The sequence below is a fragment of the Channa argus genome, chromosome 5, assembly GCF_033026475.1.
Source record: "Channa argus isolate prfri chromosome 5, Channa argus male v1.0, whole genome shotgun sequence".
Classification (NCBI taxonomy): Eukaryota; Metazoa; Chordata; class Actinopteri; order Anabantiformes; family Channidae; genus Channa; species Channa argus.
The window spans coordinates 6,071,557-6,091,893 of NC_090201.1; the positions used below are offsets into that span (position 1 = coordinate 6,071,557).

The window sequence follows — 20,337 nt, forward strand, 5'->3', positions numbered from 1 at the left end:
TATAATCCCACAGTTTATGAGTTGTGTGGGTGATTTTCTCAAGGAGTTCATCTCTTTGTGTTTGTAAAAACTCTCAAGGTGATGCTGTAACAAAATCTCATTTTGATGCTCGCATTGCTTTGAGGTGATACAATCTGTCAGGAATGATCAACGCAACGCCAAGGCCGGTGCTTGCATGGATCCTGAGGATCAGGCCGTCTCTTTTGCTGCTTGTTTTTCTTGTCATATTGTAAAAATGTATTATGTGTACTGTATAGATTAAAACCAGGTTTGGGATAATCCTGTCAGAATGAAGTCATCTGTCCCCTTTCCACACAGCCAAGCATTGACGGGGGGTTGGGGGTGGGGGGTGGGAGGGGGGGTCTCTCCAGTCACATTGCTGGGAGCTACTCTACCATCTTCAGGACCCTCTTTTCATTTGAGGGCTGATGTTTTCCTTCAAGCAGTGAACCCTCTCACCCCTCCACCCCACTCAGTCATCCACCCAGATACACACACACACACACACACACACACACACACACACTCATACACTTCTCCCTATTTGTATCTTTGTGTTATCCTCTGGCTCTGTATCTTGATGTCAAGCGTGTGTTGTATGGAGTGATTCACACGCCCTTTGCAGAGGAGTCGATGGGTGGATGGATGCACAGTCAACCATGGCATTAATAAACACTAACAGCTATGCAAGGTGCAGTCTCGTCAGCATCAGCTCACTGTGCGGTTTCTCTTAGGGTGTTGTCACACACTTTTGACACAACTTTGCAGTTCTCTGATTCCATTTTCAGTTTAATTCTGAAGAAGGGAAAGAGATACAGACAGCATGAGATGCAAAGACAGAAGGGGATTCGGCTAAATAAGGACATCATTTGAAGTTAGTTTTGTATTTGCATAAGAAATCAAACAAGAAACTATCATAGTACACCTAATCATCCACGTACCTACATTTTGTTTTGTGAGTGGTGGAAAGACAACAGACTAACAAATACTGTTTTATAACACCACATAAAAAATTACCTACAGAGTTCCTCATACTGGCTAGTGATGCTGTAGGCTTATACTGCATCTTACATTGAGAATCTTTGAAAGCAATTGTAAAAGCCATCCACAGACAAATTGCCTCTGTCTAAATATATAATAGTAAATTGTATGTATTTGTGATTCCATATCAAAGCGTATGGGTTGCAGTACTATATGATGCTTTATTTGAACTTAGTTGTGGCATTAGATTTTGTTGTTTATTTTTACTTTTACCTTTTAATAAAAAAAACTCATTGTTATTGCTCACTAAAATACTGTGAATGTAGTTTCTGTGTATTAATATAGTTTCAGATTTAAATCAAAGATTAATCAATCACATAACAAGACAAGGCAAAAAATTCCCCCACCTCCTTAAAATCGATGTTACTCAAACCCAAGAGTGCTCTTGTTTTGACTAAGTGAAAAACCACACTAGACGGTACACGCTGAAACACAAACTCCGTTATACACTGGTTGGCATATCACCTCAGGAAATATTTTGCAAATACAAGAGTTCACATGTGCTGACTCAATGTATTCAATGTGTCCCTGAATGCTGAAATTAAAACTAAATAACCAAACCCATATATATAATAGACCAGGAGGAACTTGGTGACTCAGGCGTGACTTACTGTAACTTCACTCTGCTGCGGGTGATAACTTCATTGTTCTAAATATGACTTATTCCAAGTATCAGTAGGTTGCAGATGTTCAAAGGTGAGTTCACTGTCATGTCATAAAAATTGACATTCAGGTCTTTTGTATAATGCACCAACGATAAAAATGTAGGATAAAAATACTCTTAATGTTAATAAAAAGCTTTTAACGGTACAGAAAATTTGATATAAAATTTGTAAAAAAAAAAAATTTAGTAAAGTTATAGAAAAGCAGTATTTTAAACTAAAAAAATCAGATGAGTGATTTTTTTGTTTGTTTTTTATCCTCAAATGCAGTATAGAAAATAACAACACGAAAGAACTAGTACTAGTTTTGTGATATTGTTTGCTGCTGGAGAAATGACATACTGTAGCACTAGCTTGATGTATGTGTGTGTGTGTGTGTGTGTATCTGTGCCATAGACATTTTCTTTTACTGTGTAAAATCAAATATTAGCTGTAGCTTTAAACAGCTACGTTGTCAAGTTATTTTGATACATATCTGTTGTTAAATACTAATCACTTGTAACTTTAGAATTAATACAATAATGACACGTTATGCCACTGGTTGCCGTGGATCTGAAATGTGTTTTTGTTAGCTTGGCGAAATAACTGTATATAGAGCAGTTGTTATTTATATAGGTTCCACACCTGCCCTGCTGACTCCCTCCATCAGTAAACAATGATTTACTCTACACACAGGGAAACAGACTGTGTTTGTTTTCTCATGACAATGGTCCAGGCCACAAGAGCCTTTCAAGAAAAGGAATGACTGTAGTTTTGTATTTTCCTCCACTTCCTCTTCACTCCTTTCCTCCTCTTTCTCCAGGAGCAGTAAGACATCGGTTGGCATGCCGGCACAGCTTATTCACTGGCTGCGTTGGTGTTTTGTAAAGGCTTTGTAATTGGAGCCGTGTCGTTATCTTTAGCTGGAGCGGAGCAGAGCCCAGGCCAGACCAGACATTAACTCATACTTTCACTCTAACTCAAGCAGGAAATGGGAGTATTTTTTTAATGTCATCCACTCTGTCATGAACACAATTGCTCAGTACTCTCTGTAAACCATCACTGGGGACACCGGTTCAAGGCTTAAAGATATTGATGTTTCCTTATGCACAGTAGCCAAAAATAAAAAAACTACAGTATATGGTGTGTGTGTTTCACATCAATACATATATGTAATTATTTTACATAGTGCAGGCACAGAGGCAATGGATTAGAGAAACTGTGTATGAGAGGAGAAGCTTGAACTGTGTGTCTGCTAAATTTATCATGAGGCCTTTGGGAGCGTTGAAATGAGAACAGTGGCCTATTACTGTTAAGAAGGTGTTTTATTGAGAATACGCCGACATACCACCCCAGGGAGAGTGCCGGGGGAGAAGAGTGTGGCCATAGCCTAAACCACTTTGTGCTTGCGTGTTTGTGTGTGCGTGTGCATGCAGTTGTTAGCATTTGCCTGCATGTCACTGTCTTTTTGTGTGAGCCTTCTCGAGAGTGTCAGATAGAAAATAAAAGCACCTTTTCTTCCACTTAATTATTCAATATGATATGTATTGGAATTGTCACTTTTGACACTTGAGGTGTCCCAGTCAATAATTTATATAGGTCAAGCCGGCTTAGCCGAGCTCATTGTTAGTTATTAGCAGATGAGAGCAGTGGCTTGTTATGCAGGCGCTCTGTTTATTTTACCAGTGTGTTTGCGGACTGGAATTCATCCCATGAACATTCCTTCATCCTTGGCCAAGGCTTTCTAGCTGTTAATATGAGCTGTGTTTTAGAGCTGTGTTTCAGCTCTGTGTTTATTGTCATTATAATTAACCAAGTGAGGTGTTAATCTTGCACCATGCCTTTACTCCAAATATTAGTTAAGTGGGTTGCACAACTTATTGAACATGATTTCATTGTTTGTATCAAAAGCTGGCCCGATTGATTACTAATTCAATCTTCTTCTTCTTCTTGCATTATTCAAAACGTCTACACTATGTACAGCAAAATAATAATCATGGGGTGAAAGAGAAAATAATTACTAAAAGTTTGTGGTTAGTTTTTGTGTTGTCAGACTTTTCAACTTGCCTTCTCTTTATCTGTCCTCGTCTGTTCAGTAAGATCGCCAGTAGGTGGCAGGGTCCTGTTTTTTTCTCTCGTCTTTTCCCTCTTACTTAGTGCACATGGGTGTTAAAAGAGTGTGGTGATATCATGACAGCTAATTGCTCTCATTGGGATGGAGTTGGATGGATTGGCTGGTAGCTGGTGTAATGTTAGCTATTAATGTAAGTGGTTTTAGCTTGTCTGAAACCAGATTGTAGGGTAAGTGTTTAAAAACTGGAAATGGTTTATGCTGCTGTGATTAATTCTCTTGCTAAATACACTACACCCAAACTTTGTGTGTTTTATAATTTCTTATCTGCTTGGTCTCATTGCAACTACTTGCGTGTTGCACACAGAATACACATAGTATCACTGATGGTGAAAAAACACCGCAAAACAAACTGTTTTCATAAATGCAGTGTTGTAATTGCATTTAAAATGCATGTGGTATTATGTGAGCTGGGGAATACAAAGGAAATAGTCCAAATAACCACAAAGCCCCTGGATTGTTTGTCCATTTGTTGTTTTCAGCATGTTAAATGAGTTGTGTCTTTGTTCCGGAGCTGTAAACAGTTCCATTTAGCTGAACAATAAAGGGGCTGATAGCGTGGCCAGTTTTCTTTCTTTCTGCTGGATAGCTGTGTTTACTTATCTGTTGTTTAATTAAAGGGCCTCTTTTCTTTAGGCTCCCATTGTTTCAATAGCACGGCCAGAGTCCCGGCAGGGGTCAAAGGGTTAACAGCCGTCAACTGTGTCTATCTCTCTTTTTTTTTTTTTTTTTTTTTTTTTAAAGGGGCCTCCACACAAAGGCACAGGTTCACCTGCAGCCCAGCCTGCGGCTCCCTATTGTGTGGCCACATTTGAATTGATTATGTTTAGAGGGCTGGTTGTGATTGGTGGAGAAGGGCGTGGTGGATTGGATAGTTTTGTGTCTTGTCAGCCAGGGAGCAACCTTGCACGTGCAATCTGTCTGTATCCTGAGGAAGGTTGGAGACTCTACAGTACAGCAGCGCTTGTTCTCAGCCTCCCTGCCTTCCAGCCTGTGTGCCTCTACCTCTCCTTGTCTCTCTCCCCGTTTCTCTCTCTCTCGCTCCCTCTCTCTCTCCCTCTGTCTCTCTCTCTCTCTCTCTTTCCCTCGCCGCTGTGCTCTCCGCTCTGCTTCACTCCACACCGCGTGGCCCGGCACTCTGTTTACCCTGCCAGCTAAATGGAGTTTGTCAGGTTTGTCAATATGATTGATTTCTGTGATTTTGCCAGCTTTCTTGTGTAAAAACTTGACAGTTTAATTTGACCAGGGAAAAGGAGAAAATTAGGCTTATTGTCTGTTTATCGTTGATGTTCTATCATTGTAATTGGTTAATTTTGTCATGCAGTTTGTATGAGAGGAGCAGTTATCCAGGGTTTTTTTTTTTTTTTTTTTGCCATTCAGCTGTACAGTTTACAGACTTTTTCTGACAGGAGAAAAACGTTAAGCTATGTGTAATGTACATTAGCTTTACTGTGTCAGAAAATCTTAGATCTCAAAACAAGATTGCATTGATTATTTGTTTCTGTTTACTGTGCTGTTGGTGGTTGTCAGAAATTGCACTTCTTTAATGCAACAGTTTGTGTTGCTCTGTGTGTTTGTCAGTTACATTGTTAGATACCTTTCCATTTACATTACGTTTCTGCCTTTATACTCTGTTTGTTTAGTTTTGTTTACTTTGCTGATAGTGTGCTAACCAGTTAAGCAGGATCTGGTGCTGTACTGTATGGTGTTTGAATTATGGAAAGTTCTAGGGAAAACAGGAGACAGGTTTGCCTTCTCTTTTATTTTGATGTTTTTCTTTGAAAATTAATGTTTTATTGTTTGGAACATTCCCGGAGTGAGGCATTTTTATTACATAGGAGGCTTTTATTGTACATTGAAGTTTCTGTTCGTGTATATGTGTGGATTTGTTTTTCTGAGTTAATGAGTGCTGGTCAGACATTGCTTGCTCTCAGGCTACGGCCTGAGCTAATCCTCATGCTTGTCATGGTGTCATAGTGAATTAAGACAGAGGCTGGCACAGCTCTATATTTGACACCGTCACCACAAAACCACGTTGGAGACACGCTGTCACTCTAAATGTCATCGCTTCATATCTTCCTGAAAAGTTTGTGTGTTAATGGTTTTACGTGTCCATGTTTGTGTATGTTTCTTAGACTACATTTAGTAGGGAACGTTGTGGTAATTTTTCTCCTTTTTTTGTGGTGTCAACTATAACTCGTGCTTTACAGCTTTGAGGTTTTTCATAGAAGACAACTGCTGCCGTTCTGTTCTTTCAAATGTACCTCAAGTATATGTTACTAGACTTTTAAAGCATTTCAGTTTTGCAACTTAAAAAAGGATGCACTTTTTCAGAGTGTTGCTTTGCTTTGCTCTATTTGCACGGAAACTTTATTTGGTTGCAATTTTTCACCATTTTATCGGTGCTTGAAAAGTAAGGGAAAGGAAAGATGGAGAACGGGGAGAACGGGGGAGGAGAATTTCAGATGGTTGAGGAGAGCGAAGCCTAAACAGGGCAGTGTGCGCCGTAATGCCGTACAGCTGTGCCGAGACTCGCAGTTTGGGAGAGCTGGAGTGCGAGCTGATTGGGTTGACAGTTTGTAATCAAAGTTGATTTATTGTTCATTAGTAGTGCATTAGCCCTTTCAGGCAGGGGCATTATTTGTGCAGTGGCCTGTCAAGGCGAGGGGCTGCCAGCACCTGTCATTTCTAAACCATGACATAGGCAACAAGATATTAGCTGTGTACCCAGAGTGGGGGTCACAAGGGGTAGCCGGCAGAGCCCCACGGCTCGCTGGGATATCCTTTACAGGGATGGTCTTTGCTTTGTACTGGGGCAGGCAGGCAAGTCTGAGATGAGAGACAGGGGAATAGTTTAGCAGTGCTACAGTGAGCCACCAGCTGCTCTTTGCTTTTATTCCATGGCTTTCCTGAGTAAAACATGTTTTTACTTGAAAAACACTATCATTCCGTTTTTTTTAAGAGTTCATGCTCAAAATATGTTTCAGATACATTACTTCTACACTTGCCGTGTGTTTGAAAGGGTTGAAGTGGTAGGATAATGATGAGATGACATAGGGTGTAGTGTTTTATGGCAGAAATCTTTCTATTGTGACCTACATATTCTTTTTCAAACAAATAAGGAATGTAAATGTATTGACATGTTGCATAAAAAAATGAGGGTAAATTATTTCAGGTGTGTGTGAACACAATCACACTTGGCATATTTTTATTTTTATTTAATGTTATAAACCTACAGCTGAATATCTTTTTCTGTAACTTTGATTAATTGACTGTATACTTTATAAGTCAGATAACACATCATTAAGAGTGTCAAGAAGCAACACAATTTGCTTTTTTGTCTGCCGTCATGGAAACAATTATTAGATTTGCGTTACTTGTGCAGAGAATAGAAACAATCTGCAAAAGGATGTGTCGGCCATTGTCTTTCGATCACAGTTTCATTTAGAGCATGTGATCTTAATTAAATCTCAACTGACTCATAAAATGCATCTAAGGACGTGCATCGTTGCGTAACCGTGTAGAGCTATTAAAACATAGACCACGCGTACACATTTGACACCAACAACAATGTTAAGACGTTTCCAGGAAAGGTGAAAACAGTAAACAGCGGTGTGTAGGATAGTTGTCACCCTGAATTTGTGAGACAAGTTTCCAAATCATGCCTTGTGGCTTGTGAAACACTAAGAGGTGTAACTTGAAAGGTCAGAAAGAGTGACAGGACATTGAGTCACACATCAAAATGTAACAAACGGTTACATTGCAAGTGGAAATGGTCGCTTCTAAAAAAAAAACAAAAAACAAAGGTTGCACTTCTTAAAAATGTTGCTGTAAATGTTTCTTTTCTTTTTTTTTTTGCAAGAAAATCATTGATCATTTTTGTAGCAGAGAATTGCAAATTATCTTTTTTAAATTGGCTGCTAATGGTGAATTTGGATGCCAAAGCATGAAGGTGATGCAAAGGATTGCATCTGTACTTAACATCCTACAGTTTAGATATATATGTGTGTGTGTGTGTGTGTGTGTGTGTGTGTGTGTGAGAGAGAGAGAGAGAGAGAGAGGGAGAGAGAGAGAGAGACTCAGGGGGTGGGTGCCCTGTGTGGTCTCCCCTCAGCAGTGGTCACCTGCAGTTGTGGCTGCCTCCAGTGTGGGAAATACTGTCCAGCACGCAGCTTAGCTGTTATTGTTGGTGTGAGAGCTGCTCACTTTGCCGTGCGGTTTGTTTGTTTAAACCCAACACTGGAAGCAACCCCGGCAAAAACCTGTTTGTTTGTAGTTGAAAAGTTAATTAAAATGCAATCTTTACTTTTTGTTTTTACAGTTGCTGCAAATAATTTGAGTCTCCCCCCAGCACTTTCAATATCCCCTACACCAAATACAAAGTATATAGCGTGTGATGAATTTGGCTGAAATGATCCTCTTTAACACATTCAGTGACGGGTTGTCCTGTCCTTTTTTTTTTTTTTTATTCTTTTTTTCCTTTCAGGCTTACAGTGCACATATGCCTTTTGTTCATAATTTTCACGTAGGCATTATATTTCTTATTAGGTTAAAAGTTTGTCAGTGTGAATAAAATGCATCTGTGTTTTTAGAGGGAATTAAATGCTCTCCACCTCAGAGATTTCAATCAACCTGAATGGGTAATATGGAATTAGTCTTTCCCGTCTTGTCGACAACCAATTATGTTCACACATCACTTAAGTACAATAGCTCCCGTGAAATTCTCATTTTGGCGACATTTTCATGCCGGAGATCATAGTCAGAATGGCAAGTCGTTTCCTTGCGTCACTGCAGGCCAAAGTAAAACAACAGCTTCAAACAGACTACACTCACTGATTTCTCTAGGGCTTATTTCTTTTTTACTTCTCCATTCCATTTGATGCCCCGAAAAAACAAGGTGACTCCAGGGAGAACAAATGAAAATTTGATAATTCTCTCTTTTTATTCCTTTATTATTTTTTTTTTAAAGCCAAGCTGCACCTTTGCGGCCAGTAAGACATCTGTGCCGGTCTCAATGACATTCACCTTCTTGTCTCATCTCTGTTCCTTCTAATTGCTTCGGTGCTGGTAAAGGGGCTTACATACAGTCATATTCACCCTTGTTCTTTTTCACCAGAATTTGACGGGGAGTGTCTTCATTAACGCTGTAAAAGTGACTCTCTTAATGGTTTTGCATTAGATAATCATATATTACAGTAGTGATTCACAGAAAAGTTGGATTTGTTTAGGTGTCCTCAAATTACAAATGCCTTTTAGACTGTTCTTATGTAAATGTTGAGGACATAAGAATGAAATGAATGGTCCCAACATTTTACATTAATTAGCATTTTTATCGTGTTTCATTGTTTTCAATTTAAAATATATACATTTAAAAAAAAAATTGATTCCATTTTATACCATATACATTATTATACGGCAAATATACTCCCCTGCTCTATAGCATAGCATATGGAAAATATAGTTTTACTCTTCCTATACAGTGTATGTGCTTGTGACAGTTAACATGCCAAAGTTTAGATTTGTGTGTGTGTGTGTGTGTGTGTGTGTGTGGCCAGCAGGCCTGTACTGGTACAGTATATTGCCTCTAGTCACTCTGCAGCTGTGTGAGAATGTTCCAGGTTTGAATGTTTATGTATGGGAGGCACCTGGAGAGCACCACACCTTTGTGAAATTCATAAACGTCAGCTATTTCTGGCATCCTCAGAATGTCCTCTTTTTCACACCCTTATATTGGTGGAGTAGATTAGAGCTGGGCTCAGTGGATCCCTCCAGTTATTAGCCCAGTATGAGTCTTTCTTTTAGCCTGTCTTTAGATGGTGATATATTTTTCTGGATGATCTGGAGTCATGATGTTATCCAAGAGATAAAGGAGTGCACCATATGGGAGTGCTCTAAATGGCGACTGGCGTCCCGTGTTTGCGTTAAATGGGCATGAAACAATGGCCAGGGCAATATTTTTCAGTTAAAGTGCTCCCTCCCTTTCTCTCAATAGGACCCAGTCGTAGGCAGATTTTCACTCCTTCAGCGCAGGATTAAATGGTAGTAGTTACATTGATCAATAGGTTAAGAAGCATATAGCACAATCCCTCTTGCTGCTAATGACCTCAGTAGCAATGAGTAATAAAATGGGTGTCTGTAATAGCCTCTTGCTGGGGCTGTGCACTAAGGAAGCTGATCTAGCTGTAGTTACTGTGAGCCATGTGCTCCTGACAAGCCAAAGTGTGAAACCATGATGAGATACACTTTAGGTGTAAAGAATTAAGACAGTTAAATTGTAGGAAATCTCAGAGTAATTTGTAATTGAATTGGCAGCTTTTGAGAGGTGATTAAGTGTGTAAAATCTCTGCATTGACTTGAAGTTTGCTCTCCTTTTTTTCTTCATATGGCATGACAAAATGATTTTACATTTAAAAATAAGCTTTACAACATTTACAGCTTTAACACGGTGGTAAAAAGAAGAAAAAAAAAGAGCGTGACAAGTATGGAGTAGATTTTTAATGCATGCATTTAAAGTAAAGCTTCAAACAAAAGGGGGGAGGCATTATTATTTATACTCTATGAGCGTGGGGGCTAAATGTCATGTTTAGATGGGAACCATATATCACATCACATATGGCGCCTGCGTGTCAGCAAAACAGGGCTGCTTGGTTGACCTTCAAAATAGTTCATCAAAATTAGCGATGCCCAGAAAAAAAGGACTTCAGTGGATAATGACTGTGAAATTAGGAAACGGGAGGCAGGGGCTATGCAAATGACAGGACAAGTCATGTGCAAAAGTCAAGATGAACTGCATATTAAGACATAATACAGAGGGGAATTAATATTGCATTTTCCTCCTCGTACCCCTATGCCTGGTGCTAGATATGAGAAATGTGAAGTGTGTGTTAGTCCTGGGTGGGGCTGAGCCTTCCTCATTCTCTTGGGGCTAGAAGAACACAGTACGGCGTAGTGTGGCACAGCTCAATAAAGTTAAGCATCAAAGCTGCTCCGTCCTATTCGACATCACTGCCCTTTCCTCTGTGTTAGCAGTACAAGCTGTTCATTAAGGCAGTGCTTTGTTTTTGTTTTATGCTACAATGGGGAAAATGAATAAGGTGATATGCATGCAGAGTGTGTGTCAAAAAAGGCCCCTTAGTTACTGACCGAGATTTTAAACAGCTAAATTACATTCAGAAATGCATGAAAAATTCAAAGGGGTGTCATTAGCTATAAGACGGCCGCACAATTTGGGTAACCTTGGTGAAGACAGACTGTCACCCGTTATGTCCGCTTTATCAGCTGCTGACATCAGCTACTAAGAGGCACCAAGCACATTTTAGAACATTAAAAAAAAATGCACACATGCACAGACACAGAAGAGCAATCGCCAAAACTTGGTACGAATTGCAAAGATGCAGCACTCTCATGTAGATCTTAGTTGGTCTTTGTCATAGAAATGTCAAGGAAGGGAGTTTTTAATGGTGCTGCACATCATAGCTGTGAGTGGCAGCATCCAGACACACTCCAAGTCCCCTATGCCGCCGGAGCAATTAAGGCAGCCTGACAACTATGGAGGCTCTTTCAGTGTCACAACAAATCACTTGTTTTGAGGAGTCATGCACTCACACCTTTCTACTGGGAGTTAGTTAGAGGCCTGCGTGTTCATGTTCATGGCTCCTCCTCCAGGCACTCTATATCTTCACAATAATAGAACGTTATTGACAGCATCTCTCATGAAATTTTGTCACATGGCATGTTGTGGATGTGTAAAAAGAGAGTCGCTGCATTTTGGGGGGCGGGGAGACATTTCTGTCTTTTTTTTTTTTTTTTTTTTTTTTCAATTTTTATGTTTTACACCAGTAGTATACACAACATAGTGTTTTACGCGCAGCAAAGGTCCTGAGCCAGATTTAAATACTGAATGCTTGTTATGTGACGTGCACCTAAACCATTCGTCCTCGCCTCTGGTGCTTGCCTCCATCGTTTTTCATGTCCTCAGGTATGGCATGTTTGCCATGCTTTGTAAATGGCAAGCTCTGAGAAGCATCACAGCAGATGCAGATTGTATTCAATGATGTTAGTGTGTGTGCGTGCACACGTGTGTTTGTGTGTCGGTTTAAGGGCATGTACAGATTTTAATACAGTAAGATGACATTTGGGTTGAGTTCTGAGAATCTAGTCATAGGCTCCATAATATATATTTGTTACTTATGCCTTTTTGAGCATTTTTATCTGTAGCAATTCCCTAGGCTTCACTTTTTTTCATATTTGACCACCCCTGGCACGTTGCATGCAGGCTTAGCCTTTATCGTTCTTTGTGACTATAAAAAGGACAAAGAGGATGGTTTGTCTTTGGATTAATGCAGGCATTCTGGTCTGTTTGGAGGTTTTCACAAACAGTGACCTTTAACATGTGTCTCATTTTGTTCCTGTGCAGGTTCCAGTGTCAGTGGCTATGATGACACCTCAAGTGATAACTCCACAGCAGATGCAGCAGATCCTTCAGCAGCAAGTCCTGAGCCCTCAGCAGCTCCAGGTTCTTCTTCAGCAGCAACAGGCCCTCATGTTACAGCAGGTAATGTCACTCGTGTCATTAATTATTATTTTAGGCCATGCCATCGTATATAGTTGATGTATCTTTTCTCTTCTTGTGTATAGACTCTGTTTTACAAAGATACGTTCACTTCAAGCTACTATTCTTCTGTCTTTTTTTTTAAAGCTCAAAGACAACACTGCTCAAAGTATTAAAAAATTCTCACTGCTGAGTTTCTGTTACTGACGGGCTTTGACTCACATGTCACCTTCCTGTCTATTCTGCAGCAGCAACTCCAAGAGTTCTACAAAAAGCAGCAGGAACAGCTCCACCTCCAGCTCCTACAGCAGCAGCAGCAACAGCAGCAGCATGCAGGCAGCAAGCAGAGTAAAGAGGTAGGCTGACATCACTCCCAAATGCCTGCCATTACCAAAGCCTTTGGCCAGACAGAGCGTGGAAAACATGTGTGCTCCCTCCCTCAACCCCATCTGCTTCCAGACTGTGGTTAAAACTAAGCAGAGAGGGGGAAGAATCAAGTGCACTGTGATTAGCATGTCAGATTTGCTGGATAAATGGCAAAAGCAATGCTAAGAATAAACTGTCACAGATATAAATGTATAATATTTTGCAGAACTTGAGCCTTTTTTTTCCCCTCAAGTAAACAAGTGTCCTCTGATACAAAGAGATGACCATTCCTGTGAGCCTCTTGTAGGACATAGGGAAAGGCAGAAGAGAGAAAGGCAGAAACATGCAGCATCTAAATCTGAAAGGCTTTTCTCGGTAATTAACATGGAAATGGCAGAGGAAGAGAAGGCATGTAATTGTGAGATATCAGTGCAGAGAGCGCTCCCAGCTTTGTTGCCTGCATTGGTTCTTTCTCCCTCTCTCCCTCTCTATCCTCTTTTTCTCACTCTCTCTCCTTCATTCCCTCCAGTACGGCAGGGCTTGCTTATAGGCAGCGGCGGATACAGGCATCGCTGTGGACAAAGAAAATTATTATCGTGCGGTCAGAAGAAGTTCAAAGACAATCTGGGATTTTTTCTTCTGTCCCCATTGAGTTCCATGTTTGTAGAGTAGAAAATTAGGCCCAGTGTTAAAAGCGGACTCGCGCACATCCACGCATGCTCACGCGTCATGTGCTGTCGAAGCTCCCAACTTCAAAGTCGTAGCTCCCTAATTAATGAACTGCGGGCTTCAGTTTGGACAAGTTGTGGCGTGATGCTCCCATAAATCAACATGACAGCAGAGCTCCTCGGCCTCAGATAGGGCCTGTCACCAAGTCGAATCTGATGTAAACGCTACAGGAGCAAGGGAAAAAAGAGGGAAGGTGAGGGGGGGGGAGGGGGGGAGACAAGAAGGTGCAATTGATCAGTTGAATGGAGCATGAGAATAAAAGAAAAAACTACTTTTGAAGCATATTATGTATGATCACAGGAAATAGATGCAGCCTCGAGAGGCTCTCCCCTCTGCTGATGTTTTCTTTCTCATCTCAATGCTCACTCTCTCTTTTTTTTTTTTCATTCACATTGCAAGCAGCCATCAAAAGACAGAATAAGAATTATGCAGTGACTCCCCTGTGGCTGCCAGACAATAACCCCCTGTTGTTGCTTTGTGCCTCTTTTATTTTAAAGACATCAAAATTTAGTTTTTCAAAGATCTTTAACTTTATATTTGAAGCTTGACAATAAAGGCCTGCCAGTGCCACTCTTTATCATTTGTCAGGGACTGTATTTTTCTCTCCCTCGTGCCACTTCTTGTTAACCTCTTATTTGGTCTATTGGGTCTGGGGTTTTTAATGTGTCTGCATGCTGGGAGCGCACAGGAGCCCTTGTCAGCTGATGGGACCAGAAGGAGAAGAAAAAAAAGTGAAGCAGAGAGTTAAATTCATTTGCAATACTTGATTTTTCTTTCTTCCTTTTTTTCCTCTGAAAAGCCACCCCCTATTTTGATGAAAGACATTGTTTCTTGTGAACTCCCACCCCCATAGCAGTATTATCTTTGTCTCAGGCTGTCAGAGAGGAGCTGGGAACGGATGGAGGGGGGGAAAAAGAACCTGTAGTCCATCTTTCACAGAGGCCTCTGAGAAATCTGCATCACATCCCTTCTTTCTCTAACTCACTTTCTCTTCCTTCATTTTGGGTTACATCACAAATGAGTCTATGAATGAATGTGGTTATTCCTCAAGTATGACCTTGTGCTACCACTGTCAAAGCTTCGTCTTCCACTGATTGATCCAGTGAGACGACCCCACTCACTGTATTAGAGCAGTGTTGCCCAGGGCTTTATTTTTAGCGAAGCAGTGCAGGAGCAGCAGGCTAAGATTTAGGCAGGAGGGAAGGGAGAGGAAGGGAAAGAAAAGCTGCTGTACCCTTTTGACAAGTCTAATGGGGGTGGGCGGAGGGGGACGCATTTTATCTGGCTGTTTCAGTGGTTGTAGAGCCGCCAGCAAGTGACCTGAGAGCGGTGTAGCACTGAGACCTTTTTTGTCTGCACTCAATTGTGAGAAGTAAACAAAGTGTTGTATCCTGTGTTTGGTAACAGGGTGTGGTGTACAGCTTGGCAGCCTTGGCATTGCTTTTAGTGACCCCTCCTCTCCTCCCACCTGCTTGACCTCTAGCCTTGTATACTCATAAACAAGCCCTGTTTCCTGTTGAGTCTCAGACATGCTTATTTTGTGAGTATAGATCATGTTTAATTTCTGCCAGTTGACTGTGGATTTGTGGAGAGCTGGGATTGATGAAAGGGTTAAAAGTCATCTCTCTCTAACGTGGCCCTGTTATCTAAATAGCATCTCTCATTTGTTTTGACTCATAGGAGATTGGGGATATTAGATAATTTCCTTCTATTTATTATTCTGACTTTGTCCGTTGTTTTCTCCTTTCCATTTTCTTCTACACTCACATATAACTTTTTCATCCTATCCAAGTTAACATGTTTCACGGTTCAGAGCCAAAATCACGCCCCCCCCCCCCCCCCCCCCCCCTCCCCAAACCCCCAACCCCCCAAACCAGTAAAGAAATGCTAGTATTTAATGAATTTTCTACTAATGTAGTGGTCGTAGCACAATTAGCTCAACAACAGCTATCTTTCAGTCAGTCCACAGTGTGTGATTGAACACACTTGCGCTGCACTGTTTGGGGGAAAATTGTATCCCTGAGCACAGCACCATGCCTGAGAGAGTTGTGAGAGTTACTAGGGTGGTTATTAAGCACTTTGATTTAGTCACACGTTGTTTGCTGAATTATGAATGGCTGTAATTAAATTCCTGTGGCTCTTATTATGAATGATTAACTATGTTGTTTCATTGTTTGTCATTTGCCTCCCGACTCCTCGTTAATTAACAGAGAGAGAGATGTATAGTCTACCTGTCTTAAGTGGGCCCAGACAAACGCACGCTAAAGGCAAAATTTATGAAAATCACACTGCAATTGCGTGTGTTAGCACATGTGAAATCCATTACACATGTTTTTATGAATGAACATGCTCTAAAGTGTTTAATTTTACAACGAGAACTTTGAACTTCAAAGTTTTTTTTCCCAGTGGCACACATATTCAATAAGATACTATCCTGAAATTCAGCTTTACGCATTTGCACTGGCTGTTATTTTTCTATATTGTACACTTGTTTACTCATGGTGTGTCTTTCTATCTCTTTGTCTTTGTGTGTGTGTGTCTGTGTCTGTGCACGTGCCTGCACGCGCACGCACCATCAGCAGCAGGTGTCAGCACAGCAGTTGGCCTTCCAGCAGCAGCTCCTGCAGGTCCAGCAGGTCCAGCAGCAGCATCTGCTCAACCTTCAGAGGCAAGGGCTGCTCACCATCCAGCCTGGACAGCCTGGCCTGCCCATGCACTCCCTTACTCAGGGTCAGTACCTACTGTAATGTAACAGCATTGTACTGAACTACTAACTATTCTAGACTTTTTACAAGTGCTAAGGTTTGTTGATAGAAAGTGATAATTTACCCTGCTGTTGAGTAAATGTTGGAATGTAGGTTATAAAACAATTGGGATTATTCTATTTTATATGTTAATTTACTTTATTTACTATAAGATGCCACAGTGATCAGTTTCCTTCACCTGTTTCTAGATAGGTTCTTCCCTGAACTGAAGGTTTTGATTGTGTATTTAAAAATGAGGAATCAGCTCACAAAACTATTGAAGTATTCATGTAGAAAAATTACTCAATCGTAGTGTAGGAGGATTTTAAGCTGCTGTACAGTGACATTTGTTTGTGGCTTTTAGTTTCACAGGCTTTTAATCTTGAAAGCAGTTCTGAGGAAAACGTTTCTGACAGACATGATTTAAATAATGATCATGGCAAAAACTATAGGTTTCTTTACTGTAAACATTATTGTTCCTTTTGGGCTTCAAAAATCTAAACCCTAAATGAAATGTAGTTCAGCTTAATGTCACACCAAGCTGTTGGATTAGACTTTTGACAAATAATGTATTATTTTTGTTTTGTTTAGGTATATTACTGTATTTTCAGAGAGGTTTAATCTGCATCTGTTATGACCTTCCTACAATACAAATGTGCTTAGTCAAAGCGCACAATTCACAACTTAATGTAACCACTTAGTTTATGTGGTTTTACTGACTGAGGACACAACTACCGCAAATCCTCACCCAACACATCTCTAATTCACTTAAATGGCATCATATACCTATAGTCCGGGGCAGTCTACTGCTTACTGAAATACTACAGTGTGTTTTACTTTTACTTTTACCGTTTAAAATATCTTAGTGTTCAACTCTCTGCCCTGTGTTTGTGATTGGCATCCTGGAGGCAGCTGCCATCAGACTGGTACTATTGTTCGTAAACTTCCAGTGAACTTGTCATTGTGAAACTGCCTGTTACTTGATAGGGAGTCAATACTTGTTGTTTGGCCAGGAAGTTTATGTCTTTATTTATTTTTTAATATTTTGTTAAGGAGTGGTACCCTTGTGACAAAGACACTGTCATAAGGGTTTTAGAACATGACATTGACTATTCATTCCCAGCTTGGACAAACAGTTTTGAAATAACAAGATAAGGGCGATAAAAAAAACGGGAGGGTTTGGGGGGGGGGGGGGGGGGGGGGGGGGGGTGCTTAGGTAATAGGCAAACACAAACACGGTTTGTACAGTGGTGTTATTGTTTGGACTGGTTATGGAATCACTCATCCGCTCGCAGACGATTGCCATGGGCACAGGCGTGGAGCGCTGCTGTGTTGTGAGTGTGCTTTGCTGAATTGCTCTGTGTCAGATGTCTGGCAAACACACACACACCCCTTAAGTAAAGCATTATGCGAGTGATATGGTACTGTAGTTTTGATGGATTTCACAACAGTCCCTGTTTATACTGTGTGATCATCAAATGCCTCTAAGGCATCACATCTTATCAAAGAGACTAAGTGTATTGAATTTCTACCTTTTCAGCTTTTGATACATGTTATGTGGGTTGAAATAGTGATTTCAATTACTATTTGAATTATCAAGAAAGAACTGTGCAACACACCATGTGCTTCATTTCTCTCTGTTGTGTGTCAGTAAATGGTAACAATAAAATCATAAATGGTAAACTGTGAAAATAGTAATAATAATAATAATAATAATTATTATTATTATTATTATTATTATTATTATTATTATTATTATTATTAAAATCTTTTTCAAACAATCCCTAGGAAAAAAATACTTTTATTTCTGTCTGCAAAGGTTGTGTGTAAAATTTTGCAAGAAACATTCCACCTTCAATAACGGACGGACTCCACACTGATTTGCTTCTGAATTGCTTCTATATAGTGTTGTTTGCATAAACATCGAGATCAGGAACGGATTTTCCCTGTGTACAATTATATTGTTTCAGTTTATTATAACCAGTCAAACCTGGTTAGTTTACACTTAGAATCTATTGACGGTTAACTTTGTGCCACTGACAGCTGTTACAACACTTAAACTAGTGCTTCAGGGCCCCAGTTTGTCTTCCTATTCTACACATTTTCTGCTTGACTGTTTGAAGTTATTGATGACCTTTCTGTTTTCCACATCACTAAACCCTTTCATGCATCAGCGAGCCAGGCCTATGGTGCTCAGATCTAATCTACAATATTCAGCTAGCAGTTAGCAGTATGTCGGAAGTGATGAGTTGATCTACTCTGTTTGGGTCCTGGCGATTATGGATTCCAACTTGGGGGCAGTAAATCGGCATGACTTTTTAACTGAGGATTTTTATTTTTTTTTACATTTCAAATTGCAGATATCAATATAATTATTTTAAAAGGCCACTGTTATCACATGCAATCCAGCGTATGTCTTTTTTCTTGTGCTGAGACAATGATAGGAAGGTTTTCAAATTATAGGTCACTGTAACAGAGTAATTAAAGAAAAATTGGTCTGCAATCTGTATGCTGCGATGCAGTTTACAACAAATTTTTGTGTCAGTTTCCTGCTTTGTTACATTTTTTGGCTGAGACAGATTAGAGTCATTTACTGTGCCAAAATGATGGACTAAAGGACTACGTTTGAATTAGTCTTTCAAAAATGCGATAGCGCTAATTAAGTATAAATTTGCAGATAGCAGTTTTGAGTGAAAAACAATTGCTCACATTATCTGGAATATAATTTGTTTCTCTTGCTGTAAATTCTTTTGACATTAATGTTCAAAGTCTTGCAAGCGTCCAGACGGTATCTGTTATAAATTACAACAATGTGTTTGGGGAGGATATAACTCTCATAAATATAAATTTGATCCATCCACGCCTCCCCCTTCCCCAACTCAAAAGAAAATCTTTCCTCTTGACCTGATAAGCGAGTCGGTGGTTGCTCAAGCTCACGTTGCTCAAGTATTCTATGCATGTGTTTATGTTTGCATGTTTGTGCATGTTTGTGTCTGTGTGTCACAGAGGTGGCAAGTGTTTGTGCACATCCTGCCATAAAAGGGCCCCTCATGCTTCGAGGTTGCTCTGCAAAAGAGTTCTTGTAGCTGCACAACATCATTTAAGCTGTCTAGGAGAGGCCAGTGGGACAGTGACAAGACAAATTTGTCGGTAATATGAAAGCAAAGAATGTGGCGAGCCATGAAGTGCTCACAGAACAGCAGCACATCAGGGACAGCGGTGGGTAATGCAGCTGACCTGTCAGTGATTGATACATCCAGCAGTGGGCTGCTGGTAATAGCTCCTGCAGCATTAGGACAGGACATATTTCAGATCTAAGGGGTGCATATCAGCAGGCCAGTGATTACGGCAACATAAACAGGGGTGCGGTAAAGGTCCCAGCCTGACGGAACAATAAACTAATAGCGATGTCACTGTCCCCCCCATGGCACTGGCACTGTGCGTGAGAAGTAACAGCTCGGTTTAAAGAGCCCAGTGCACTGGGGGCCATTTTTTATTTGGGGGATGATGGCCTGCAACTGATGTCATTATGAACCTTAAATCAACTTTCTGCTTGCTTGAACATGGTCACCTGGGTACAGGGGGACAAGGACAGGAAAAGGTTGAAGAGCTCGGCCTGTCTCAGTGCCAGAGCTACCTGCAGAGGTAAAATTGAGTTGGGAGGGTGGTGATCAATCAAGTGTCCCAACAACATACATTTTTTAAAGTGCTTGTCTGTATTTCCCAGCCGTAATGAGTGGAATAGTTGTGTTGAAAAATGGAAAGAGGAAAGATAAACCAATCCGGCATTTAAAGGATGGACAAACTGGGGACCCAAGAAAGAGGATTTACGGATCAATGTCATTATGTGTCCCACTGTAATCAGATGGAGAGAAGCTCAGTGGATTTTGTCCAAACACAAAATATAATACCTGCTGAGACATTTGTCCAAAGTATTTTATTGTCATTTATGTGGAATCATGAGCCATAGCTGTTGTTTGAAGAGGTTAGGGTTAGATGGGAGAAGCAAAAGGGAGAGGTGAATAAAGAGCAATAAAACTACGCACTAGATCCAGAAAGAGACAGCCTGGTCCCACTCCGTTACCTCTCTCATCAGACCGGTCTATCCATTGTGGTTTCATCTGAGTAAACAGT

The 20,337-nt window shown here is 40.5% G+C and overlaps 1 protein-coding gene across 10 annotated transcripts in view; it reads left to right on the top strand.

Annotated features, from left to right (window-relative positions):
- foxp1b (forkhead box P1b) overlaps positions 1–20,337 on the top strand; it is a 150,147-nt gene that overhangs the window by 103,106 nt on the left and 26,704 nt on the right. For 5 of the 10 annotated variants that reach the window (XR_010914407.1, XM_067504136.1, XM_067504137.1 and 2 more), the window contains 3 exons: positions 12,230–12,367; positions 12,613–12,720; positions 16,039–16,189. Coding sequence is in view for 9 of the 10 variants with exons in the window: in XM_067504136.1 (XP_067360237.1) it covers positions 12,230–12,367; positions 12,613–12,720; positions 16,039–16,189 (397 nt within the window). In the remaining variant the exon portion in view is untranslated. Of the gene's footprint in view, positions 1–4,672; positions 4,986–5,514; positions 5,560–12,229; positions 12,368–12,612; positions 12,721–16,038; positions 16,190–20,337 lie in introns of those variants that run through there. The other 5 variants (XM_067504145.1, XM_067504144.1, XM_067504141.1 and 2 more) reach the window with 5 other exon arrangements.